The sequence below is a fragment of the Python bivittatus genome, unplaced genomic scaffold, assembly GCF_059951505.1.
Source record: "Python bivittatus isolate LINGU-HERP-01145 unplaced genomic scaffold, Pbiv_v1 ctg000190_np1212, whole genome shotgun sequence".
Classification (NCBI taxonomy): Eukaryota; Metazoa; Chordata; class Lepidosauria; order Squamata; family Pythonidae; genus Python; species Python bivittatus.
In genome coordinates this window covers 1,375,701-1,403,235 of record NW_028277042.1, presented here as the reverse complement: position 1 = coordinate 1,403,235, position 27,535 = coordinate 1,375,701, and the positions used below count along the sequence as shown (strand labels likewise).

General features: G+C 47.9%; 1 protein-coding gene across 1 annotated transcript in view; it reads left to right on the top strand.

Annotated features, from left to right (window-relative positions):
* The window catches only part of FA2H (fatty acid 2-hydroxylase), a 44,113-nt gene extending 19,056 nt beyond the window's left edge, over window positions 1-25,057 (top strand). The window contains exons 3-7 of the mRNA XM_088135859.1: window positions 6,152-6,294; window positions 8,343-8,449; window positions 10,561-10,733; window positions 12,434-12,686; window positions 14,269-25,057. Coding sequence (XP_087991985.1) covers window positions 6,152-6,294; window positions 8,343-8,449; window positions 10,561-10,733; window positions 12,434-12,686; window positions 14,269-14,345 — 753 coding nt within the window. The 3' untranslated portion in view covers window positions 14,346-25,057. The remainder of the gene's footprint in view (window positions 1-6,151; window positions 6,295-8,342; window positions 8,450-10,560; window positions 10,734-12,433; window positions 12,687-14,268) is intronic.
* Window positions 25,058-27,535: the final 2,478 nt, after the last annotated feature.

The window sequence follows — 27,535 nt, the reverse complement described above, 5'->3', positions numbered from 1 at the left end:
TCAGGAAACCTAGCCAATGATATGGCATTGGTTAAAGATGTTCCCTCTGACATAGCGAACCATTCGTTTGATGCGAAATGGAAAGAAACAGTTATGTTAAATCCGTTGGACACAAAGTGTAAGCATAGGATGGAAATGACCATGAGTTTGTTTCTGGACCGCTGCATGGCTTCCAGCTGTGGCTTTTGTCAATTTGCCACCCAATAGTTTCTCTTTTTTGGTCATTTCTGTCAATGCCTTAATTTCTAATCAGAGCAGAATTTGCAATGTTCATATGTGTTTCCTTTTTGATATATTTTCATCTTGTCTAAAGTATCTAGGGCTTGACCTGACTGAAACGTGCAACTAATAAGCCACCCAGAGTCACCCTCTGGGGGAGATGGGTGGCATATAAATTTAATAATTAAAAAATAAAAAAACATTATTAAGTAGTTTTAATAATGTTACTTCAACTGGTAATTAGGTATTAGCAACAACTTATAATAGTTATGAAGTGTTGCATACCAGTGCAAAAAAAACTTACAACCCTTTAATTATTTGGCACTGACCTCATACTGAAGTGCACAATCCTTCTTCTCTCTATCTGTAAGATAGATCACTGCTCTCTGATTATCTGCCAAAGCATTATGTGGAAATACTTATCTTACCCTTTGATGTGCACATATACTTCTGACAAATCTGGATATGATTCCATAACTCGGGACAAAGGAGAAATTATTTAATTTGCATCTGAGTGTGAACATATCTAATTCTCATTATAAGTAAGCTCATAATCTTCTAGTTCTGGTAATGCAGTTCTCTAGTTTTTTCTTTTAAGTAAATTCAAATAGGTTTGTAGTGTGTGAAGACATCCTAGTGGGGGAAATAATTTGCAAAAACACTGTATGTTGCAAATGGGTAATGCCTGGGATAGAGGATTGTGCATCACCAGGGACGATGAAGGGGCAGGGGCCCTTTGGATGATTTGAGCTACCATTCCCAGCATCCCTACTCAGCAGGTCAGTTCAAGGGGTTGTGGGTATCGTAGCTCAACACAACCAGAGGGCAAGTAACATCCTTTAATATCTCAGTCCTTTTCGTCCTTTGGCTTCCGGGGGGTCCACGGTGTTTTTTCCCCTCCCTATTGTTCCTCATCTTCCTCTCTCCTCTCTCCTTCCTTTCCAGTCCTTGCTTCTCATTGCCTCCCCAACCAAGAAAGATTAATTGATTAAATTTAATTTATGAAAGTTCTAAGGCCACCCAATTCAAAGTGACTCTGAGAGATGTTTGATTGATGATGGCCCATCAAGTCACTGTCAACTCTTAGTGACCACATATATAGATTTTCTCCATGATGATCTGTCCCTAACAGTCCTTCAGGTTTTCCAATGATACACCCATCACCATGGGAACTGAGTCCATGGCAAGGATATTGTTGAGGATCCCACCAGCATTTAGGCCAAGGACTGGGGAGGGGGAAAAACAGGTTTTAAGGGCTTTTTGAAATAAGGTCAGAGTAGGAGCTGAAAGAATCTCGGGGAAATGTTGTTTAAGAGTGTAGGAGGAACAACAGAAAATGCATGCTTCCCATGTCCCATCAAATGACAACATTGTTTTATTGATGGAACTTGGATTGTGGTGACTCTGGCAGATCAAACAGGATGGGCAGACACTGTGGGAGAGAAGCAGTGCCTGGGCCCTCTGCCACGGAGGGCTTTCAAGGGGGCAACAAGCACCTTCAGTTGCACCCAGAAGCCCACTGGGAGCCAGTGCAGCTCCCAAGTAGAGATCTTACATGGGCATAATGTGGCATGCCTGTAACTGAACTGCCCAGGCCACTGTGTTTTGGACCAGTTGCAGCTTCTGAGTGGTCTTCGAGGGCAGTTCATGCAGAACACATTCCTGTAGCCTCATTACATGAGACCACCAAAGAGTAAGTGGTGGTCCAGAAGGCCTCCTAGTCCAGAAAAGGTGCAGTTGGCATGCAAGATGGACTTGTGCAGAGGTCTCCTTGGCTACAGCTGACACCTGCTGCTCAAGCAGGAGCTGTGGGTTGCACTTCAGCCCCTAGCCCTAATTTCCATTTTGCAGATTATCAAATCTGAAATGGGGTGTATGTGTGTGCATGGGAAGAAAAGCAAAGGAACTGAGTGGGAGTCATTTTTTTCCACTATTGCATTATCCATTACTCTCTTACAGTTACCTGTATATTATGATTTATACTATTACTATTATGCATCCAGCTAATTAAATTAGTTAATTATGCCGCTGCCTGAAATTGACACAATTTTAATCAGTAGCACCTGAAAGCATTCACCTCCTAACTATTCCAGCCTGTTCCTGAGATTGCAAAACCAGTCTTTCTGATGCTGGAAAAAGGAATTTCATATAGGCCTAAGTACTTTTTTTTAGTTTTTCACTGTATGTTTTGTCACGGATGCCAAGAAAGTTAGAACAATTAGTGTGTCCTCCTTTTCCCCCGTTTGGCCTCCTTTCCACTTGTCCCTGTGCTCTTTGCACATATCTGGTCACCCCACCTCTGGGTGACTTCATGGAAATGGAAGCAGTACGGTGTGGTTTGAAAATGCACATTTCTTCCAGGATGTGTTTTTTAACCTCCTAGCATACCCTAGAGCCTGGATAATCCCTGCAGATCTCCCATCCAACTATCAACCATCCACTTTCTGCTTAGCTTCCAAGCCCAGACAAAGTCATTTACATTTAACAACTGTGTGTGGAATATGCTTAATTCACATCTAGAAGCAATGCTCCGCGGGGCAGGGCTTGAATTTGTGTAGAAGGATGTTTACTTCCAAGGGACAGGAGACATGGCTGTAAACCCACCTCTCCGAACTCGACTAAATTGTTAGTTTTCCCAGCTGACAAGTATAATTTAACCCAGCTCCAAACGAGTACAGTAGTTGCACGTGTTCCTTCACTTCCCTTCCATTTGCAAAGGGAGTGGAACCAAAGAAAAAATATTTTTAAAATCCAGTCCAAAGCATATCTACTCGGGGGCAGTCTGCGGCAGCGATCCCTGGCTCCAAACTGGCGGATGCAAACCCAGCACCTTTTTAACATCTATGTACAAAGCGGGGGGGGGGGGAGCATTGATGCATGTAAAGAAGGAACAAGGTTTTGATTCCTTGGTTACAGTTGCAACCTTGACTTTTTTATCCCCACCCCCACCTTGTGTGGATACCCCTGGCTAGGACAAAATAAAAATGATTTGAGAGTAAAAATGGGGGATTTAAGTCCTGAAAGGAGACCTGTTTGAAGCCAGCCCTGTATATCGTGCACGTTGTGGCAGAGTAACACTGACAGCGTCTGAGTTAGGTGGAGCAGGTTGGCTGCTGGAACATACTGTCCGTCTTGGCTGGTGACACGCCTGCAGCTGGAAACACCCCAACCTGAGCAATGTGCTGCAGGTGGTTTGTGAGGCGTCTTGCCCCATTCTTTCTCCCCACCTGTAATGCTGATACAGAAAGAAATAAACATGCAATTCTTGTTGTCCTCACCTGGAATTTTGTCATTCCATTTGGCCAATGTCTGCTTTTTTCTGGTGTTACAAAGGTACACGCTAATCTGGATTAATTGGAGTTAGAGGAAGCTGAGGGATATTTTCTGTAGTCAGTCCCCATTCCTTTGAAGCATCTCACTGGGCCTTTGCAGTAATCCTAAATATGACTAATCTTGGTGAATCATTATTTGATCTCCATTTTAAAAAGGGAAATACTCATCAATTGCTTCTTGAATGTACCGTTCCTACAGCGCCTGTCCCTGGAGCATGGGAGGGAACAGGCAGAAACCAGTTTTTTATCGCTTTGGATTGAGAAACCCATTTTGCGTTGGGCTCCTGCGCTACTGAAGTATGAGTTTCATGTTTGGCATTAATAGCTTATGAGGACAGAAATGTGTCTCCCCGGCACTTTTCCCTCACTCAGCATCCCATGTGTAAAGACTGCCTTGTGAACGCTGCCCTTTAAAAAGAACTCTGTTCCAAGATACATTTTGCAGGCCCCATGCATACAGGAGAGTTTATAGTAATGACACAGGAAGCAGTCAATAAACAGCAAGCAAATAAAAACACAGCTGATAAATCCTGATTCAGCTGGCGAATGCCCCAGGGTTTGGCCCTTGCAGATCAACTCTACCAGTTTTTTTGCAAAATTAATAATGGTAGCTCTGGTTTTTTGCTTTTTGTTTTCCTGGAAAAGTCTTACTCCATAAATAGTCCGTTTTAGGGAACTTCCAGGTACAAATCTGATGACAGGCTGAATTGACCCCCACCCAACTCTTTTGATCAAATAACACAGTGTGTTTTCCATTACATTAAGTTGGAGTTCCTTGCAAATTGGGGATTCATTTTATTTGTGTGCAGTGTGGAATGAATCTCATTTTAGCTGGAGAACAGAAAGTCTCTTTCCAGTGGAATTTGATTCTGGGTGACTTCATGGGCATGTCATTTTCTCCAGCGTAGGTTGACCAACCTCATTGGAGAACATATGTTGAAATCCACATAACATCACAGAAACACTGAAGACCTCGGTTGCTGAACTCACAAATTCATGAGTGGGGAGGTTCACAGTCTTCCTTATGCTGCTGACACAGAATATATAATTGGTACTAATGAGTTTTGCTACTTTGCATGTTTATATTAATATTAATCTTAACAAGACCACCTTGCCAGAATGTTGGAAGGGAATTAAGCAAAGGGCCTCCAAACTGTCTGTCCATCGATTATCAGGATAACACTCCCAAAACATTTTCCCCAAGGTATCCCAAAGAGAGGGTGGCTCAGATGCTGCTGACCACACGATCCTCTTCGTTCTCCTGGCCACGGCAGCTGTTCTGATGGAGTTGCAAAGAATTTCTGGCTGTTCAGACTTTGCCAACCATATTGTTTGTTCCACCCCAATGGAACATCGGGAAAAAGGGGCTAGGAGCTCGGTCTGTCCATCCACCAGGACTTGTGCAATGGAGGTGATGCAGATGGAGTTGGAAAGTGGGCTGGGATCTGCAGAAGTCCAGAAACATTTGCCCGGTTCATCTGTATGGGAAAGACAGTTGGGCAGCGCTCAGAGTTCCTTGGACGCCAATTCTGTGCCTTGAACCTTTGGGTATATCGGGGGATGTCTACGTCAAGATGGTATCCATGACTGTGCAGTTGAAGCCCTGCTCCTTTTTTGACACATGTCGTGACACATTTATATGACCTGATAACAGGGAAGTTTGGTAAATATGACTTTTGTCCCTGAAGTGCAAGTGGTAAGCAGTCTTCCTTTCCAGTACTGGAGCTGAGGTTAATTTTAAGCACTTTATTGTTCAGAATTCAGAAAGAGAGATGAAGAAATTGCCAGCTCTCTGCTGCTATCTAGTGGTGATCCAGGTCTTTGAAGTCCAGATACGATACCTTGACAATGTCCTGTGAAATCTTCTGCCTGACCCGAATACGTCATCTAGAATGGTTTTGTTTTTGCTGCATACTGGTTTATTCACAGGTTGGTTTCCTTCATGGGCTGCTATAGGATGATTCGGTTTACTTCCGAAGGCACTTATCAAGAATCTGTAAGAGATGGCTTCTTTAATTTGTAGGTAGAATGGAATAAACATTACATGTTGGGCCCTTTGGACACACCCGCATTATGGAAACAGAACTCAGTTTGGCATCAGTTGTTTGCAATTCAAGGGCTAAAAACATGGGGTGGTTATTTTTAATTGATATTGCAGCACCTCAGTCATATGCTAATCAAAACTAATTATATATCTGTATGTATTGTGTATGTGAGAGAGTGGCCGGATCTGTTCATATCTTATTAGGCTGTGTAATTTATATTTGTTCACCCACTTGTGTAAATGAAATCCTGTAAATGTAGATTTCTAAATAATCCCCCAGCTGAGACTCCCAGGGATCAAATGCTTATTCAAATAAAGGAAAAAGGTCAAGTCTTCATTGACTAATGGTTGGAAAATAGGTGTCTTTCTAGAAAGACGGGGTTTTTAGAAGAGAAGCTTCTCCAAAAACTGGATTTAGTGTCCTACAGCCCTCTGCTTTTTTGCAGTGCACTTCACCAAATTTATACATTGTCACTATAAGTCTGACTGTTGAGCCAACACAATTGTAATGACCATGGGATCTTGTGGTGACATCTGTCCTTCTTTGCATCCCCAGGACCTGGTGGACTGGAGAAAGCCTCTGCTTTGGCAAGTGGGCCACCTAGGTGAGAAGTACAACGAATGGGTGCACCAGCCAGTGGACCGGCCTATTCGCCTGTTCTATTCGGATTTCATGGAGACCCTCTCCAAGGCAACATGGTAAGGTCCTAAGGTAGGGCAGGAGTCTGCAGCGGGTGCAGGCCAAAGGCCCAGGCCGGCAGAAGTGGGATAAAAAGTAGGTCTGGCCAGGATAAAGCTTAAGTTTCATTTCATGCTACTGAGCTGGCTGGGCTGATCTCAGACTTGGCCCTGGCTAGTATTTGGATAGGGGACCACCAGGTCACTGAGGGCTGCAAAAACTAGACTCAAACTGGAAGTAAAAAAAAAAAACAAAACAGGAAGAAGTCAGATCACTTTAATCTTGCTGCCATGATCATTGGGAGTCAATGAGATTTAGTTAATGTGAGAGCACCCCATATTTTGAATAGTTACCCCCTTCATTACAAGTCCTGATCTGATCTCATCTGAAGTCTCTGTGCAGATGTGGGGCTTCAGGACGTGCCCTGTATTCTAGGGCCCGCCTGTGAGTCCCGGGGGTGTGCTTTGCACCCATGGGTCCCTAAGTTTCGGCAGGCTGCGTTCAGAAGGCCTAAGACCCCCTAGTCCCTTGAGGGCAGCTCCCAGCCCAGCCCAGCCTCCCCTCCATTCCAACCACCAGATTTGGGGATCAGATCAAATGTGTTGGAGTTCGAATTGCAGGTGGAATTGTGATTCTTAAAGCAAACCACAGCTGCTGAGTGGGGTCTGGCAAAATAGTCTGGATTAGGGATGAATTGTAGAGGAAAGGGTCGTCACCCTCACACTCACAGACTGGTCCTGATCTGACTCAGGGTGGAAGGCCCAGCTTCTGTCTGGGAAAAGCAGAGTCTATCAGGCTATTTATTCCCCCATTTCCCAATCTAATCTGTTGTCTTGAGATCTCCTGTTGGTCTCCCATCCAAGTGCTAACCAGGTCTGAGCCTGTTTAGCTTTTTGAAGATCAGCTCAGGTTGGCTCCTATTTACTTTGTTAAATCATGCAAATGATTGCATGAATACTTTCATGTGCACTTTGGTCCTCAGTTCTCTGATTTTTAGCTAGGAATATGCCTTGCTGACTCTTACAACTTCAAAGGAAAACCCGGGTGCTGTGCAGACCATTTTCCCTTGAGGCTTGGGATGCTCTGAGCGTCCTGCAACATGAGCCCTTAACTCAGCAGTTCCCACAGGTCTCGCATCAGCAAGCACACACCACAGAGAAGCCCAGCCTGGTGCCACGTGTGCCCTGAAGGCCAGTCCCGACAATACAGGTGTTTCCAATTGTTACTTGAGGGCTGCCAGAACTCTGCATTCTGTCAAACTGGAAGAGAGCACACTTCCTGGACCCTGTGATCCTTACACTCCCTGGGTTTAGTAGGGCTGTGCAGTCCTTTGGATTCAGGTAGAATCCAATGGAGCTTGGCAGGAATCCTCCTACCATCCTGGACAAATGGCTCTCCAGTCTTTTCTTGAAAACCACCGATGCAGATGGAACACTTGCCTTGGGCTCATTAAAGTAAGCACATCTTTTTCAGGGTTGGGGGTCTGTTTGCAGGAGCCCTTCCTCGAAGCCCAAATGTTCCTGCCTGTTCTGCAGCCTCTCTTCCTGCTTGCATGCAGAGCATTGCACGCCCCAGGGCTTAGCTGAGACCTCTTGCAGTGATGAGGCCAAATGCCAGGAAAGCAACAGCTGATGATGGCAGAGAAACTCACCTGCCTTTTTCTCCCACTTCTCATTCAAGCAGATGTAAGAGAATTTGCTTTCACGGTTCTTCCAAAGGAAAGGAGAATTTCGGAGATCCTGTACTCCTTGAACGACCACCACCATCTCTCCCGTGGGGAACAGCCCCCTCAGCTTCCACAAAATCCTGAGGGAAGAGGCCAGGAGAGAAACCTTCTCATTTGGCCTTTTCAGTCATGGTGGTCTTGTTACTGCCTGCAAGGAATCTTCTCCTTGAGAGATTGTGCATGAGTTTCTCCTCCCCATGGAGAAACTCAGGGAAATCATCCGGCCAGTTTCTTTGCCTAATTCAGTGCAGAATCTGAAAAGGCTGCTTCAACCCAGTTCTAACACCAGATTTCAGATTGCAGGATGCATTGTGGATCAAAAACACCCTTGTTTTCTTCTAGGTACGTTGTCTGTATGTTCTGGCTACCAGTGATGTTCCTCCTCAGCTGGCACTGCTACATGACACTTGCCCAAGGCAACACCCAGCTGTTCTCCTCCTTCACATCAGGTGAGGCTGCTGTGCTGGCCAGTGCCTTTTTAAAATAAAATCCGCTCAACACTTGGGTGACCAAGAATGGAGACAGTAGGGGGAATGGGAAGTGCCTCCAGCATGTTCTCCTCCTTACTCCAAGCCCATCCACCCAGTGGCTTTGGAATCCATGTTTGCAAATGTTTAGGAGGCTGATGGTGGTGAATGGAGTCAGCAAAGAGCCAGGCCAGCCTCCCCCTCTGCATCTTGGGCCCAGCTGGATCAGCATGAAGTGCGAGAGCTAAGCCAGCAAAGCCAGCTGTTGGGGCTCCCTTTGCTTCCCACAGAGCATACCATTTTGTCATGGAAAGAGGGCTTCTGAGCATGGAAAGTGTGCTGTGCTTTCACTATTCACCTAAGCCCGGGGTAGTAACCTGCAAATTCCTTGTTTTGTGCCTCTATGGTTAGAATGGCTGAAAATAAGCAGCATGGTTTCCTGCCAATTTGCATTAAAAATGTAGTGCAAAACCTACAATAAAACAGTGGGGTGGGGGGGACTCCCCTGCCCCAATTCAAACAATCAAGGAAAGTGTGTGGCCTGGCCAGTCCCTCTTTGCAATACTGCTTCATCCTCTAAGCCCGCGTTTCCAAGGTTGCCCACTCTCTTTAAAACCTTTGCAACTGATAGCAGGAGGCTGTTAGTCCAGGTGGCTAATGATGGTCAGCAGCTCTTCGACCAGGACTGGAGAGAGCACCTGTTGTCCAAGGTTCTGAGGCCCGGAGACTCAACACAGAGGGAAGCCTGTTGGGCCAGCAGCCTGCATTTCTCTTGCTCCTGTGCTTCCTCACCCTCCGTCACTCTCTCGCCCTTTGGCTCACAGTCCCTGTGCTACAGCCCTGTTTCTCCCTTGTTCTCCACTGGAATGTTTTTCTTGGGTGTGCTGTACCAGCCGAAGCTCTTCCCTGGGGGCAGGAAAGCCTGTTTCCCCTGCCCTTGAAGAGCCACCCTTCAAGCCAAAGACTTCTGCCCTCCAGCTGTTCTCAAGGACAGTCCTGGGTCCCATCTCGGGAGAAGGGTTTTTCTTCCTGAGCTCTTGGAAAGGCTGGGCAAGGAGTAACCTTCTTTATTCCCTGGCGGCTTCTCTCTCCCTGCCTAAAACGCAGATGTGACAAAACTGCCAGGAGACCAGAAAACACTCAACAGTAAAGAACAAAAAGCTCAGGGAAGTATCACCCAACTTTAAAAGAAGCGTGGGTTTACCAAATGAAACCCATCCGAAACGAGCTTCCTAGATGAAAAAGTTTGGCAAAGGGGGGTGAAGGTGCTGCTGTTTGTCTGTGACTGACTCTTCTGAATAAAGGTCCTGCTGGGACACACGCACATATACACATGCACCCTCCCCCATTCCATTTTCATGAGGGATGTTAAGAGCTTTGGGAGGTCCCCATGGGCAGAAGTGGCCCTCTTGATATTGCCATAGCTGATTTCCCACACAGAGAAGCAGAAATGCTGTTCTCAGTCTCCTGCACCCTGATGCCCCCATACCGGGGAAAGACAGACTTTGGGGAGAAAGGAAGAGGGGACTAGGAGGGGCTACACTCCCCCTTTCCTCCCACACCTTGGAAGCTGCTTGATTGGAGGTCCAGATTCCAAGCCCCAAAGGGCCAGTCTTGTCCTGATCTCCAGCGGCAAGCAAACATTTGGGAGAGGAGAGAACCAGGATCACCAGGCTCTCGTCCTGGGTATGGAACAAGGCCAAATTAGCTTTGGGGCCTCCTGCATGGTGGCACCAATGACGGGGCTCAGGACTGAAACGAGGCTAAAGGACAGCCCAGCCAGGCCCTTTGGAGGCAGCGTGGCCCTGGCTGGAGCTGAGGAGCAGAGCCGAAGCAGAGGGGGGGCTCTCACCGCTTTGAGATGGGTGATCACTAAATGGAACCGCCCTCTTTATAAGCAGTCTACCTCTGGCTACCAGAGGCTGGGGGCAAACAGAACGTTGCACTCATGCCCTGCTTCTGGACTTCCCAGAAGAGACTCCTGTCTGCCTGGCTGTTGTTGGAAATAAGAGGCTGGTTTTCACTGGTTTGCGCTCTGCTCCAGAGGACCGTTTTTGCTCACACTGACTTTCTGTTTTCCATCCTCCGTGTAGCCTATGCCATTCCCATTCACAAATACTGGTTCCCATTGCTCTTTCTTATGGGGATATTCACCTGGTCCCTGGTGGAGTATCTCATTCATCGCTTCATCTTCCACATGAATCCTCCTGCCAGCAGCTACTATCTGATTACCTTGCATTTCCTGCTGCACGGCCAGCATCATAAGGTAGGGGGGCAGCGAGAAACTGGTGGGTGGGGGTGGCTTGGGGGGAACACATGTCTTGCACCCCCAAGCTCAGCAGCAGCCCAAGGGGAAGCCCAGCTCAGCAGTTCTGTGCATTGAGGGATGCAGAGCTGTCAGCTGTGCGGAGGACAAGACTGGCTTGGCCCGGTCTCAAGAAGTGTTGTGGTTGAGATTAAACTGCTGTTTGACTTAGGGCAATTCTGCACAAAAGCCTCAGCTGCTGGTTTCCCAAGCTACTCTACCTGTTCCTGAAGCTGACTTAAGAAATTCCAGGCTTGATTGCAGTGGCTGAGACTGCAGCTGATCCATTGTTCCCATTTTTTGTATTTCCGCCTGTGCAGGGAGAGCAAGACCCACCGGGTAGCCCCTGGGGGAGCGCGATCTACCTGGCCTGCTTGTTCCTTCCTACTAGAGCAATGTTTCTCAGCCTTGGCAGCTTTCAGAGGTGTGGACTTCAACTTCCAGAACTCCCCAGCCAGCCTTGAAGCCCACACCTGTGAAAGCTGCCAAGGCTGAGAAACATTGCTCTAGAGTGATCTGGTAGCACCTTTTGCAACTAATTTTATTAAAAGGCATAAGCTTTGATGAGATCATACTATCAACATTCAGTGGAAAAACTGTCCATGCTTATGGCTCAAACTTCTGACATGTTTTGCCCACCCCCACTGCAATTCAGGCACGTTAAGACTCTGCAAGACAGCACCATTCACGTCTCTGCAAAGTTTAATGCATTTGCTTTGCATTTTAATTTCCAAAGCAGAAAAAGGTCAAAAACATTTGGTTCCCACCCACCCCCGTGTCACCACTTCTGTGGAGGATGGGAGGGGGGAAGAGTGCTCCCACCTGGTGAAAAATGGTCCATTTTTGTTTTAGAGAAATCAAGATAAAAAGAGAAGTGGAATTTGTGACAATTCTGGGTTCAGAAATAACCCCAACTGTAGTTGCTATAGGCTTACCAGAAACAAGTGCCAGGAGTGGGGGTGTCAAAAAGTCAAGATTGTGGTCTGCAGGATCAAAGACTGAGCCCTTTTTATGTGTATCACATGAATCAAAAGGCTGGAGTGAGTTTCAATCATGCACCATGGCTGCCATCTTAACAAGAGTGCTCTTAAGATACAGAAGGTTGCCCAAAGCTGTGTCTGCAAATACTTGGGTTTTCGCTGCCCAGCTCTCTTGCCCCAAGTCTGCAGGCTTTGGGGGTCCTTCATGTCAGTTCCTCCAGTCAGACTAGGACGTGAGGGCAGCCAAGCACGTTTTGGAATAATGGAAAAATTAATAACCAAGGAACACCCACCCAAGTTGCCACTGTCCATAAAGGCTGGTCCAAAACATCACCAAGCAAAATTCAAAATAGTCACGCAGCCTGAGAAGCTAGCGAAACAGATGCCTCTTTTGCAGCCGAAGAACACGAGAAATGGGAAGCCCAGTTGTGGCTTAGCACAAGCATCACCTGAAGAAAAATGGTCAGATCCTGTAGCCAGACCAGAAAGTGGGGAAAATCTGAGGACTGCGATGGCAACTTCCTGCCTCGGCCGTCCTTAGAGTCTTGAGATGCCCAGGGAGACTAGCGGCAGGGCTTGGGATGAGCACGTGGGTGCCCTAACACAGCTTCTTTCTCAGCATCGCTCAGCAGCTGCTCCAGCTGCTGACATCTGACTGTGTCCCCTGTCACTCCCTTGCAGTCCCCGTTCGATAGCTCCCGCCTGGTCTTCCCACCTGTGCCAGCCTCCCTGCTTGCTTTACTTTTCTACGTTCTTGCCCGCGTGGTTTGCCCTGGAGTCTTTGGGGTCTCCATCCTGTGCGGAGGGGTCTGTGGCTACCTTATTTATGACATGATGCATTATTACTTGCACTACGGCTCACCCAGAGAAGGCACCTACCTGTACAGACTGAAGATCTATCACAGCAAGCACCATTTTGAACACCAGAATGCAGGTAACGGTGGCCTTTGCCGGGGACACCAGGGAGGGGAGCGGGTTAGGGGTGCAGCTGTGCTCCACATTCCTCTTTCTTTGCTTTCAAGCGTCTTAGCTTCCAGAGTCAGAGGTATGGTAATACTGCTTTCAGACACTGAGCATCTTCTGCTCTGCATGCCGTGTTCTGGGCTTGAACCTAGAAACGTTTCTCCCACCCTCTTCCCCAAAGTGGTTGGCAGTGCTTGGCCTCAAAGCTATTGACCATAGTGGTTTGCAAGCCACAGCTGGATAACTGGATTTAGCTATCTGGGCTTGTTCAAGAAACTCAGCAAGCTCAGTGTACAGATCCCACTTCGAAGACTTCTGTGAAAGATAAGGGAGTCTTCCTGCAGCACTTCCTGCACACCTTGGGGACCTGTTTGCAGCAAGCAGACGTTCTCTGTGTTGTTGTGTTCCCACTCAGAGCATGGAAGCCCCTCCCCCCTTTTGTTCAGAAAAACCAGGAGGTCCCCAGACCCTCCTACTGGGCTGCAGGGAGCAATGGCCATGCTCTGAGTGTGCTCTCAGTTTATGTGATAGACCTGAGTATGGGGAGTTTATTTATTTATTTATATGTCAAATTTATATCACCGCCCAACTCCCCCATGAGGAGGGACTTTGGGTGGTTCACAACAAAACAATTTAAAATCAGTAAAAACATAAATAATCCAAATATAAAATACAATTATAAAATACAGTAAAATCCAAGAGATGGTGATATTATTTCAGCCTATGTCCAGATAATATCGGTCAAAGGTAAGACTAGGGAACCAGCCAACCCCAGAACTGACTATTCCCATCCCCACCCCATGTGTGATGACAAAACCAGGTCTTCAGTTTTTTCTGAAGTCTGAAAGGGAGGGGGCCAACCTCACTTCTGGGGGAAGAGTGTTCCAAAGGGCAGGGGCTGCTGCAGAGAAGGGTCGCCTCCTGGACCCAGTCAGATGAAATTCTCTTGCAGACGGGGTCCGTAGCATGCCCTCTCTGCATGACCGGGCGGGACAGGTTGAAGTCATGGGGAAGAGGCGGTCCCTCAGGTAACCTGGTCCCATGCTATATAGGGCTTTAAAGGTGATAACCAACACCTTGAATTGGACCCGGAAGCAAACTGGCACCCAATGCAGCTCACAGAGCAAAAGTGTTATATGTGCTGATCTTGATGCCCCTAAAATCGCCCGCGCGGCTGCATTCTGGACCAGTTGAAGTTCTCTGCAATTTGCACACTTTTGCTGGGAGGCAGGAAACCAATCATAGGAAATACACTCTCTGGGTGAAAAAAAGGAAAAGCATCCCTTTACCAATCTTCTTTCATATTTCATGTCCCTAATGCTGATTGTGGGGTGTCCCTAAGTCTGCCTCTCCCAAATGGGCTGGGAACACAGTCCCCTTGGGGCAAACCTGTTAAAGGTCTGAGAGGAGGGCTGGAGGTTCACACCCTGCTTTAACCTGTGTTTAAAACACTGCAGCGCCTCTGCTTCATTTCACCATCTTTTCCCAGCAGGTTAAATGCTCAAGGACCCGACTTACACTGCATGTTCTTTCTTCCTCTCACCCCTTTTCAGGGTTTGGTATTTCCAGCCGATTCTGGGACCATCCCTTTCAGACGCTGATTCCTGAAGAAACTGCTAAGAAAGATTAGTCTCCGGGGTGCCTGCCTGGCCTGTTGCTGTGTTGATAGTCCTTTGGTGGGACTTTGCAAAGCTGAGGAGCGGGGCTTGCAACAGGACTGTGGCCCAGAGCGGGGAGAGAACTGACTTTCCGTTTCATGCTGCTTTTTGTGGCCTTATTCCTTGGGGTTCTAGGGGGAACAGTGCCTTAAGAGGCCCGGGGCTCTGAAGAAGCAAATGGTGGGGAGAGGGCCAAACTGTATCTCAGTGTCATAGTCAGGGACAGGTGCGAGGAGAGAAATCCTGCTCAGCTCTATTTCCAAGCACCCCAAAATTCAGTGGTACCTCTACTTTTTGTAACATAAATGATTGAATGTATACCTATGACATCTAAGGAGATCTTGTGACAGAGCATGACTCACAAGGGGCTCTGGACTCCTAGATATCCTGGTTGCTAGCACGGGTTTTGTGGGTGAGAGAAAGGATGCATGGTGGAACGAGAGGAACTCTGTCAAAACCTTTGGGGTGAGTGTGGATTAGGGATCTGCATGGACCTAGCTTGGTTGCTCTTTGTTGCTCTTTGGAGAACATGGTGGAAAGGGTCAGCCAGGATTCCCAACTCGGTGCTGATCTCTTGGGAGAAGGATGGAGACCCACTTCAGCAGGTATATCAAGCCTGACTGAAAATGGGTTGACTTTACTGTAAATTGGCCAGTTGAAAAGATTCAAATCATGTACTGTGGAATTATACAAAACTAGTGTTCTTACTTTAGCTGGATTCAAAGGCCCAGTAGATTCTGAAGAATCCTCCCCTCCATTCTTGCTGCTTTTCTGGTGGTTGCCATTATGATATTATAAGCCAAGAATGAAAGTGTGTCAAGCAAGGGTAAAAGAAAAGGCAAACTTCCCCTTTCTTCTTTTTTGTCTTCCTGTGCCCTTAATACTTTAGTCTCAAGTGGCACTCCGTAATTGCAGTCACTATCACAGTCTGACTCATATTACCTTTATCTTTTGTTTTGTAAAAGTCACCAATTGCCTGCACTCTTTAATAGTAAGAAAAAACATTCCCACGAAGGTCTGGTTCGTTTGTTTAATTTAATTCCAATTGATTCAAAAGCACTTTCACCCAAAAAATAATCTTTCAAAATAACTGTCCTCTTTATCCGTTTTAAACTTTCTTACATCGACTCCTTGTTAAGCTTTTTGCCAAAGTTTAAAAATCTTTTAAACCTTTCTTTTCCTTTATTCCTTTGCAATCCAGAAAAAGTAATAACTCACCAAGTGGAATTTTTTTATCCTGCCACTCAGAAAAACCTTCTTTAGCTGTAAATTAGTTACAAGAAATGAGGCTCAGCGAACCTTACGTCCGTATAGGCCGCACTATGGCTGTGAGCTTGATTGAAATCCCTTGACTCCCAGCCGCTCAATTCATGTGCCAACTGCAAAAACTTCAATTCCTGCAGTCTACTCATGAGGAGCAGCTTGTCTGGAGTGCAAGTGGACAATCTCACGATCTCTCATTTTTCCAGAGAGACTTCGCTGGCCAGAATTTGCCACTTGGCTACCAATCTCTGCCTCAGTGATAGCTATCCCTCCTCCTTCCAGGGCATCTAGTTAGCCATGAATCCTCACCGGAGGCCCTGGGAATCCAGAGCTGACACACCTTGAGGCTGCTCTGGCAGAGTTGGCTTCAGGGAGAAAGTGCTGCTATGATAAAAGCAGTGTTGTGTGCAAGCTCTGCTCCTTCTGTGTGTGACATCACAATGCATGTAGAAAAGGGATGGACTTTGCACTTTGATGCTGCAGCACTGCTTTGTCAGCCTGACGCCCCTTGACCCCCACCCCCACCATGGAAATTGCTGTGCAGGGGCATTCACAAGAGGGCCAAAATCTGAAGGTGGTGGGTGGGTGTTGCAATTAAAGCCCCACCTCTTGTGGGGTGGACACATACCAAAGGAGTGGGGCTTGATTGTGACACCACACCCACCATGTTACTGATCGTTATCTCCCCTCCGTGGATGTCTCTGGACAATAGGAACCTTCTCTGATGGCATTGCCAAGAGTGTCTCCTTCCACCCTCTCTATCCGGGAGTACTTGATGTCCTATGGGAGCATCCCCAAAGCTCCCCCTTGCACCCTTGCTCGAATTGTGCCCTTATGTTTCCGGAGAAGGGGAATCTGGAACATGCTCTTGTTTGGCATGGCCTGGGCTCTTGTTGCCCTATTGCCAGTGATGTCAAGAACCAGAGGGTTGAATCCTCACTATACTGAGATGGAGGACTGTTGCAGGAGAGTGGAGTTGGAGGGTTCTGGCTCTTCCCCTCTGGGACCAGGATGCTCTCCTGCACCTCTGAGTCCTCCACCCTCAGGCCTTCTCCTGCTGGGAGGGAGAATGGAGTTGCGGCAGTGGGAGGACTTCTGCTGCCCTCTGGTTGCTCTGAAAGAGGCAACGCCCATCATCAGCTGCTCTCCTATCACGGTCATCCCCTTTTGATTCTGCTATAAAAGTTTCCTTTTGCTCTCCTTTGGATTAAATGTCACTGATGAAATGTTTGGGGTGAGTGCAGTTGCCAGCTAGGTTATGTGCCATACAGGACCCTCACATGCTCAAAGGCAGTGAGAAAGTCTTCAGGGACAGATGCCTGAGTTGCACTGATCACGCACATCAATGCGCATCTCAGAATCTCAAGACAGAAAGTAGCTTTTTGGCCTCTGATTAGAGATTCTAACATGCCCAAAAAACTGGGTGTATTTGCAGAAGATATCCAGGTGCAACCATAGGTAAGAAAGTGACCCCACTTATCCTGTGCCAGCCAGTCTGGCAAAATGGCACATGCAAAAAACAGGTGGGGTTTGGTAGCAGCCCTATGAGCTGGTGTGGTGCCATCTTGGTAGCAGCTGTCCATTCATACTTCTGCCTGTTTTATAATTAGCAACCTTTTTTTAAGTTCCATGAATTTAACAAGCAGCAGATGAGTATACATGCACCCCCAACTTGGCAACCGTTCTGGCCTCTGTCTCCTGAGTTTAGAAATCAGGAAGATGGGTTAAATTGAGATTCTTCCTTTGGGTTGACTAAAGTGAACCACTTCCTTTGGGTTGACCAAGGGAACCACATCTAGGGTAATATATAAATTATGACAAATCATAGATAAAAATGGAGGTTAAGGTGCTGCACCTTAATTGTATTTTTATCCCTTTTTAAAGTCCAGGCAAGATGTTAGGGCTACTGTTAACCTAGCTTGGCATTTTGTGTGCTAATTTCATCTTCATTTGATTTACCATTGTGTAGAAACAGCCACAGCAGAAGTTTACAAGTGATTTTTTTAATATGCTAGGAGTCAGGCCATGGTTAAAGAATTTTGTTTTACTGAATTACGATTTACTGAGTTGAATCTGTTTTAGAAGTTCACACAACCCACTGAAACATAATAAACTTAGCACACAGGCTGGGTTTCCACAACCCTCTAAGCTTAATTGTGGTTGGCTAGTTTGAATGTTGACCTATAAGTCAAAGTCCCAGGATCCTTATTTTGGAAACAGTGCTGTGAACTCTCCCAAAGACACATTCTCCAGCCCTGAATTGCTAATTTAGTTATTAGTGAGTTCCTTTTGTGATGTGGTGTAGCAGGAGAGCCCTGTTAGCCTATGGTGGCAAAAAAATTTGGAATCTGGTAGTGCCTTTTCTGATTAACCAACTTTATTACAAGGCCTAGGCTTTCATGAGCTTCTGCCTTTTAATTCAGTTTGTTAGCCAGAAGAGGCACTACCAGACTCCTGATCCTGTGATGACAAATGAGAACTCCACTTGAGCCTGGGAATATTTGCACAGCTCTGATGCAGTTTTGATTTAGATGTGTGAATAATTCACCTTCCGAGGTTCCTGTCAGGCCCAGCCCAAGAACAACAGGGAAACAGCCCAGCCAAGCTCAGTTCTTTTATTGCTTACACCATATAGATGGAATCTTGCCAGACTAAAACTTACTACTATAACCTAGTGGATATACCCTGGGAGATTCTAGGGAGTGGCTATTCTAAATCTCTTCCTCTTTCCACGATCCAGCTCCAGACTGTGTTGTCTCTTGTCTTGCCCCCACTTCCTGGAATGTGCTCCCTCCTTCCTAAGAACCTGCTGCACTCTTGCAGTCCACCACATCACCTCCCGCTTTGTAGACACCTTCCATCACAGCTCCTGATAAGAACAGGAAGAAGGAGGCACACTGGTGCTCTGGATGTCCTGATAGGCCCCAGATCCCCAGATGACATATCTTCTGCTTCTCTCCACTCACATCCCAAAAGCAAGGATGTCTTTTGAATTTTGTGGGGTCAGTGTTAAACATGCACCACTTCTGTTTTATACCAGCACTGTTCCCTGGAAGTGTTTTGAAAAGCTTTCTGGAATTCATCATCTCCAGTGAAAGCCCCTGCAAAGAGATGCCGCTGAGTTCCTCTCCTTTTTCTGTTCTGAATTCCCCATCTTCTAATGTTGACTGCATAAATGCTTTAGAAAAAGAAGAATGATGGTATATCAAACTATAAATACTTGTACATAGGTTACGTATATTTTGAAAATAAAGAAACCTTTTGAAGCCTGTTTATGTGTGGGAGTAGTTCGAGACCGAAATGCTGGGGGTTGAGGTGGTGGGAAATAAAAGAATTTTGCAGTGAACAATGGTTGCATTCAAAGCATACCCATTGCAGTAGCCAGCATGGGCTGATCCCTTTTCCCCAGGACAGGGAGGGTGGGGACAGATGGAGGAAGCATGGAAAAGGAATATATTGCTTTCTATAACTCCTCCAGCTGCAGTAACTATTACAGGTTTCTTCTTGACTGCAGATATCAAGAGCTAAGCCTCATTAGCAGCTTTCTGCATCCAAACACAGCATACAGCCTCTTCAACTCCACGAAAGTTAGCCATCACAATAAGTTGCTGAAGCAAAAATAAGAAGAGGACAGTTCTTGGAGCTCTTCTCAAACCTTGCAGCTTCTTGGAATGTGGCACCAAGCTGCAAGGTTTAAGAAGTGTAGCAGGGCAACCACCTCCCTTCTCTGAAGTTGAGAAAGTGGTAAGCCAGCATTCAGTTTCCCTTTGTAAGAACGCAGCGTTCAGCGCTGAATAAAGACTCTGTGAGACGCAGGCTCGTACGAAAGCAATTTACTCAGGTGTAATGCAGGTGGTTACAAACAAAGCCAGGGTTGGCTTGGCACAGGTTACATAGCATTTTATAGTCTCCCCGTTTCCCGCACTTTGCAAGTCCCGCCTGTCGACTGCCCCTGACTGCCCCTGCTCACCTTTGCCCATCCTTGGCTCATCCCTTGCCCTCGGCTCTCCCCACCCCAGGTCGATGGCAGGTTCAGCCAGGGTCCTTTGTTTTCTGCTGCTTTGCTTGCGTGGCAGGTCCCATGAGGCTGACTCACGATTGCTCTTGATGGGCGGTTGAGTGCGGCTTGAACTGCAGAGTTTTTTGTCTTCATTGTTGGCTGCTTGCCTGCGGCGGTTGGGGAAAGTCCTGTTTGTTGCAGAGTAATTGATTCCTGCCGCAGGTTAATTGCTGCCACCCGTCAGCAGTTCACCTGCAGTTTTGCGCTTCCTCTTTCGATTGCCTGCACCTGAGGCAAGGAAACTGACTAGGAGCGTTTGAAATTAGCTAGGAGGAATGGTGGCTAGCTTGAATGGCATGTGCCGTGCCAGGCTGAACCTGACATACCACCCCCCTGAAAAGCGACCCCCCCCCACTATTTGGGCTTGTCGGGGTACCAATTATAAAAGTCTTTGACTAGCTGCGGTGCATTGATGTGTTTTTTGCTCACCCACTCGCTGTAGGCTTTTGGGAAGTGTTTCCACTGCACCAACAGTTGGACCTGGCCCCTGTGCTTCCTGGCATCTAAGATCTCCTTTACTTCAAAGTGCTGTTCTCTCTCCACCATGAGGGGTGCTGGAGTTGGCTCTTCCTTGTCCCAGTCGGCCAAGGGTTGGTGTGGCTTCAGCAGGCTACAGTGGAACACCGGGTTCACTTTCCCTAGCGCTTTGGGGAGCTCCAGTTTGACGGTCACTGGATTGATTATTTCTGTGATGGGAAAAGGCCCCATGAACTTCGGGCCCAGCTTTTTTGACGCCTGATGTGTCCTCAGGTTCTTCGTAGACAAATACAGTGGTACCTTGGTTCATGAACTTAATTCATTCCGCAACTCTGATCGCAACCCGAATTGGTCGCGACCCGAATCAAATTTCTCCATAAAGTTCAATGTAAATACGGTTAATCCGTTCTGACCCCTCCGAATTTGATCGCCAACCCATTTTGGTCACGTCCTGAATCAAATTTCCCCATAAGGTTCAATGTAATTATGGTTAATCCGTTCTGAACCATATGTTTTTTTTTTTTAAACCACAAAAATATGACACAAAGTACAGTACGAAGAGAGAGAACACTAACCTTGCTCGACGCGACTTCTGGCGTGGAGGACAGGAAGACGGGTGGGGAGGCGGTTATTGCTTGGAGGGAGAGTCCCCCTCCCTATGGGAAGCCACGACCACGTGTCATGGGAGGGAAAATGGCCGCGGATCCTGTTCGTCACCCGATTCGGCGTTCGTTGAATGGAGGCAAAATTTTGCAAACAGAGCTGTTTGTGACCCGAATTGGTCGTGAACAGAAGCGTTCGTGACCCGAGGTACCACTGTATACCTTGTCCCCCACCTTCCATTCCCATTCTGGCAGCCACTTCTGGTCTGCATATTTCTTGTACTCTGCTCTGGCTGCCTCCAGCGCCGTCTGGGTTGCCCGCTGTGTGGCGCTGATGCGGCCGAACCACTCGTCCAGTGAGGTTATTTGGGATGGTTGTTGGGGTAGCTCTGGCATGGCCACGAACTCCTGCCTGGTGGCCACCTTAAAGGGGGTAAATTCAGTGCTTTTGTGCATTGCATTGTTGTAGGCTACCTCCGTGAATGGCAATAGCTCTGCCCAATCATCCTGTTGGTAGCCTATGTAGCACCGCGAGTATTGTTCCAGCCCCCCATTAAGGCGTTCTGTCGCTCCGTCCATCTCCGGATGCGCCCCCGATGACAGGGATTGCTGAGTCCCCACCTGTTTCAGGAACTCCCGCCAGAACTTCACAATGAAGTTCCCGCCTCAGTCGCTCACAATCCGCCGGGGGGCACCATGCAGCTGGTACACATGTTGGACGAACAACTGGGCCAGCCTCTCTGCCGTGCGGACCTGTTTGCAAGCCACGAAGTGTGCTTGTTTTGAGAACAAGTCCATGACCGCCCAAATGGCTGTCTTTCCCCTGCTTTCGGGTAGTTCCACGATAAAGTCCATCGCAATCTCCTGCCATGGAGCATCTGGACTTGCCATGGTTTGGAGGAGCCCCCAGGGTTTCCCTTTGAGTCCCTTGCCCATTGCGCAGGTCAGGCAGCCTACAATATATGCCTCTGTGTCTTTCCGGAGGGTTGGCCACCAAAACTGCCTCCAGAGGAGGTGGAGGGTCTTTACGACCTGTAATGCCCTGCGTTTTTATTATTGTGGCCCCATTCCAAGACCTCCCTCTGGTACCCTTCCGGTACATAGATATTACCCTCGCGCCACCACAACCTCCCCTGCCCCGTCAGCGAATCTTTATTCAACGCCAACCAGGTGTCCTTCTCACCAGCTTCCACGAAAGTCCATTTAAGCTCCAGCTCTGATCCTCGTCTTTGTCGCTCTGTTTCGCTGTGAGTCACCGCTCTCGCGGCCAGCTAGGTTACAGGAATAACTGAGTCTATGGCTTCCTCCCTCTGGCTGTTGTGCTGGGGCATGCGAGATAGTCCATTGGCTAGAAAGTTTCTCTTTCCCGGGATATGCTTCAGTTCAAAGTCAAATCAGGCAAAGTACTGCGACCAGCGCACTTGCTTGGGCGACAGCTTCCTGGGGGTCCTAAGGGCCTCCAGGTTTTTATTGTCCATCCACACCTCAAATGCTAACTCGCCCCTTCCAGCAGATGCCACCAAGTAGACAGGGCCCACTTTATGGCGAACGCCTCCTCCCACACCATCTACTGGTATTCCATCTTGCTAAATTTCCAGGATGCATAAGTGCACGGATGGAGGGCTTCCTCAGGTCCTGGCTGCAAAAGGACCGCTCCTGTCACTACGTTGGAGGCATCTACTTGGATCACGAAGTGGCGGTCCGAGTCGGGGTGGTGCAAGATAGGCTCTGTGGTGAACCGCTTCTTGAGGTCATTGAACGAGGGGCATGCTTGGCTTAGGGGCCTTCCCACTGCCTCGGGTCTTTAGTAAGTCTGTCAAAGGGAGGGCGACTTGGGCAAAGTTCGGGATGAACTGCCGGTAGAAGTTGGCGAACCCTAAGAAGGCTTGGAGTTGCCTCCGGGTCCATGGTGCTTCCCACCCCAGTACGTCCCTTACCTTCGCTGGGTCCATCTCTACGCCCCGGCTGGATATGTGGTACCCCAGATAGTCCAGTCTCTCCCAGTGGAATTCGCACTTGGAAAGTTTGGTGTATAGTTGCGCCTTTAACAGTCTTTGGAGCATGGCCCGCACTAACTTCACGTGCTCGGTCAGTGTCTCAGAGTAGATCAGGATGTCGTCCAGGTAGACCAGGACCCCCCGATAGAGGAACTCCTGCAGCACTTTGTTGATCAGCTGTATGAACACCCCTGGGGCCCCCTTTAACCCAAACATCATCACACGATACTGGAAGCTGCCTAGCGGGCAATCACCCTCACGTATCCGGACCCTGAAGTACACCTCCCTCGGGTCCAGTTTCGTGAACACCTTCCCCTTGGACAGGTGGGATAGTAAGTCCTTCATCAGCAGGAGGAGGTATTTCTACTTGGTGCTGATGGCATTCAGCCCCCGGTAGTCCATGCACAGTCTTAGTGAGCCATCCTTTTTCTCTCGGAAAAGCGCTGGGGCCGCCATCGGGGATTTCGCCGGTTGAATGAACCCCCTTTCCAAGTTCTTGTCTATGAACTCCCTCAGGGCGGCCAGCTCCTTCCCCGACATGGAATACATCTTAGGCTTGGGCAGTGTGGCCCCAGGCTCCAACTCTATGGTGCGATCGTTGGATCAGTGAGGTGGTAGCTGGTCCAAGTCTGCCTTGCTGAACACCGCCTCCAGGTCGCGGTAAGGACGCGGGATGCTCTCGGTGCCCCATGGCTCTCCCGCTGCCGCTTCAGTGGGTGCCGTTGCCACCGCAGCTGCCGTCTGAACCCACGCTGCCTTGGCACTCCGCGGTGCCACCGCCGCCATCAGGCCCACCATTGCTGCTGCTGCCTCTTGTGCCCCGCCTTGTCTGGGTGCTGCCTCTGCCACCTGATGTTGCTCTGGAGCTGCTGCTCCCTCTGTTGCCACCCATCTTGGGCTCCGGGTCTCCCTCATGGGCCCTCCCGTGTCTCCGAACCTTAGTGCTTCCATCGCTCAGTCGATGTGGGGGTTCCGCTGTCGTAGCCAGGCCAATCCCAGCATCAAGGCATAGTCCGCCATCGGGGCCACCACGAACCGCAGCTCCTCACGGTGGCTCCCAATCGTTATTTTGACCGGCTCAGTGTAGTACTGCACCGGTTCCCCTCCTATGATCGAGCTGTCCATTTGGCTAAATGCTATGGGCTCTTTAAGCCTCCGTACCCAGAGCCCTAGTCCCGACACCATCACAGGGTGTATGAGGCACTGGGTGCAGCCAGAATCTAGTGGGGCTTCCAGGCTCACCCCTGCGCCTGACCTCACCCCGCGGAGATGGACCTTTATCTGCATGGGAGGGCAAACCCCGCTTACCAGTGGGTCCTCACATCTTGCCGTCTCTGCCCGCACTGGGATGTTGTTCAGTGCAGACACCACTTGTTTCCTGCTGGCTTGGCTTCCTCTCCAGACAACCCAGACTCGGATGGGGACACCCTTAAGGGTTAGGGTTGGGGACCTAAACCTTTTGGGCATGTCCAGATCAGAAGCCCAGGATTCTCTAAGCATCTCTCCTCTTCCCACACCCCCTTTCCCTAAGATGAAATTATGCCACTGCATAACCCATGAAACAAAAATTTGCTTTACACACCCAGTCGGTCCCCCATTCCCCTGCCAGCTATAGAGGGCTGGTAAAGCCTCAGGCTCCGAGGTAGTGAGTTTGGGCATTTCTCTTAAAATAAGCCCCTCTCTTTTTGACAAAATACAAAATAGCATACATCAAAGCAGTAATACAGGAAAGCATCACACTGCAAACAGGACTGCAAGAACAGGGACGTGCCAGCAAAGAGAACAAAGTCGAAGTGCAACAGATGTTTTGGTCCAGATAGACATTCTGTGAATTTAAGTGACTGTGTGGAATTCTTTAAGGCATATGTTGAGGATCAGATTATTGCTATTACCTGGCAGAAAAAGAAGCAAAAACTGAAACATGGAAATTTGGAAAATACGATTGAGGAATCTTTGAATAATTATTTGCAACTGTCTCCCCGCAAATAACAGCAACAACAATAACATTTTAATATAATCACCCATTCCAGTGGACTTTGGGTGTCTTACAAAATATAATGCTAGATTAAAACAATTAAAACAATGAAACATGACATGTTTGCCTTTATGTTTGCAAAAATGGATCTTAATCTTGTTTATACACTCAGTCCTGTATATCTGTTGAATTGCATAAAGTGAGATTATCAGGAGGGAAGGGGAAAAACTGAGTAAGTTATTGGCTTCTAAATCAAAACCATACCAACTGTAATGTCATTCCTGTAATACAAAGATTCAAATTTGATAAACCAGCAATCCTTTCATTTTTTATATTTGACTTTGATAATGCCAATTCAATAGTTTTGGATGTACAAATTATTGTTTTTTTAAAAAATCAATTCCCAAAGATTACTCAAGATCAAGATGCCTGTTTAGTTGCATCATTTTGTCTCTGCAAGAAATAATGTATATTCTTAAATCAATTGTGTTAGGTAAGATTCCAGAGACAGATTACTGTTTTAAGGTGGTCACTGACTTTCTGGCTTCACACAGTTGGAGGTTTATAGTGACATCTTTTAGACATAAGAACATAAGCCGTGCCCTGCTGGATGGGACCCCCTGCCCATCTATCCAGCAGTCTGTTCTCACAGTGGCCAGCCAGCTGCCCAAGGAAGCCCAGTGGTCTTCCAGCAGATGGCCTTCAGAGGCAGTCCCACTGCCCTCAGGACTAAGAGCCATTGATCCCCAGGACTTCCATGAATTGGTCCCACCCTTTTTGAAGCCAGAAAGCTGGTAGCCAGCATTACCCAGAGTCCCCTATTGTGGGGGAGATGGGCGGGGGAGAAATGCAACAAATCAATCAATCAATCAATCAATCAATCAATCACGTCTCGTGGTAGCGAATTCCAAAGCTGAATTACCCATCGTGTAAAAAAGTTACTTCCTTCGGTCTGTCCGGCTTTTACATCAACTTTTCATGATGCATTAATAACTGATTTTGAAGGTAAGGAAAGATTCCGTGGAGTGATTTCTTTGGTAAATGTAGCAGCTAACATTTTGGCAGCTACTTGGTTCAATGACTCTGAACTGTATTGCCACTAATAATTCATCCTGCTCAGGATGGTTTTATGACAGGCAGTCAGACTTCTGATGGCTGGCGGTGCAAATCCAATGACAGGGATCCCTCATGACTTACTGACCCATAAGGGGCAGTGGTGTACAGATGACATGAAGGACTGCCACTTTTCTGTCACTCACTCCGCCTGCTCTTTGTCTAAGAGACTGCTAACATCTAATTGCGGCTTTCCTTCAAAAGTGGGAAGGAAAGCCTTGCAAATCCCCCCCCCCCCGACTTTAAGGCAGCCTCAGCAATACACCTTTTCTTTAATTATGAAAGGAGGATACTGATAGCACTTGAGTATGGGTGTGTGCTGGAAGGTGATTCTGGCCATCTGGAAGAGCAGAGAGGAAGAATTTGCAGCCCAGAGTAGAGCAGCCATCAGGATATGTCCGTGTGATGGACATAGAAAATGGCTGGAGCTTTCAACACATTGTTGTGGACACCATCTTGACCTTTTTACCACACCCTGTGGACATTCCTGCTTAGCCTGCCATCCTCCAGTCCTTGAATTGTCAGAAAACTGCATGAATTCTGCCAGGGACATCCAGGGGTGGGGTGGGGGTGCAGGGTGTCAGGTTCAGCTGGCCCGGCACTGCTAGGAAACCTGGCCAGCCGTGCTGAGCCAGTTCTACCTCCCGCTCGCAAGCCAGGGAGAAAGAGGAAGTGAGAGCCGCGGCTGATTAATGGGCCACCTGCGTCCACTTAACAAGGAAACCGCAGAGTGGATGTTTTGTATCCATTCTGACAAGTGGCGCGCGCCGAGACAAAGGGCAAAGCCGCAAGCCATGGAAAGGCGATCACCACGTGATCGAGAAAACCCCGGTTTTGCGCGCAGCTGAAAGGACCCCGAGGAAACAAGCCCATGCCGGAGGGGCAGGCAATCAAGGGACAATGGGATACTGGGTGAACCTGCCATTTGGACCATTAAGGGGGATTATTGGGGCACCGACAAGCCTCAACATGTAACTTGAGGACGGGGCGAAACACGGGAAGGGGAGAGCTATATATTGTAACACGAAATGTACCAAGCCAGTCCTGGCTTTGTTTGTAACTGTTGCGTTACGTTTGGCTCAGCGCGGCTGGCCGGGTTTCCTAGCAGTGCTGCGCCGGCTGAACCTGACAGAGGGGAGGGATTAAAAAATGTCAACTGTGTAATTGATGCCCTACCCCCCACACACATTTAAATCTGCATTGCCCCTGAGTTCTGCTACCCCAACAGCCAAACCCTATTCTGCCTCAGGAACAAAGCCAGGGAATTTCCCTGTCCTTCCAGTTTTAATGCAGGAGAATTTACGGAAAGAGATTGCTGGATCCCTGGGAAGGAAAATGGCAATAAGCTTGATGAAGGAATATAGGAGCTGAGGAGGGAGGAAAAATAGCAACTTAGTCCTGGGTATACAGAAAGTGTGAGAAAGAAACTCAGAATAACCCCACCTTGATTCTGTTGGTTATAAGAGGGGGCAGAGGAAAACTTAGGCTTTCAAGATTCTGTTATATACCCTACAACAGTAAGGTGGCATTCCTGTAATCCTTGCCATGTCTGTTTCCTGAAGGGCTGACAGTTCCCCTGGCTTTGTTTCTCTTTCCACCAAGCATCATCTGCTGCTGGATTCAGAGATTACAGCATTATAAACTAGACTCCTAGTGCAGAAAACTGTCATCTGGA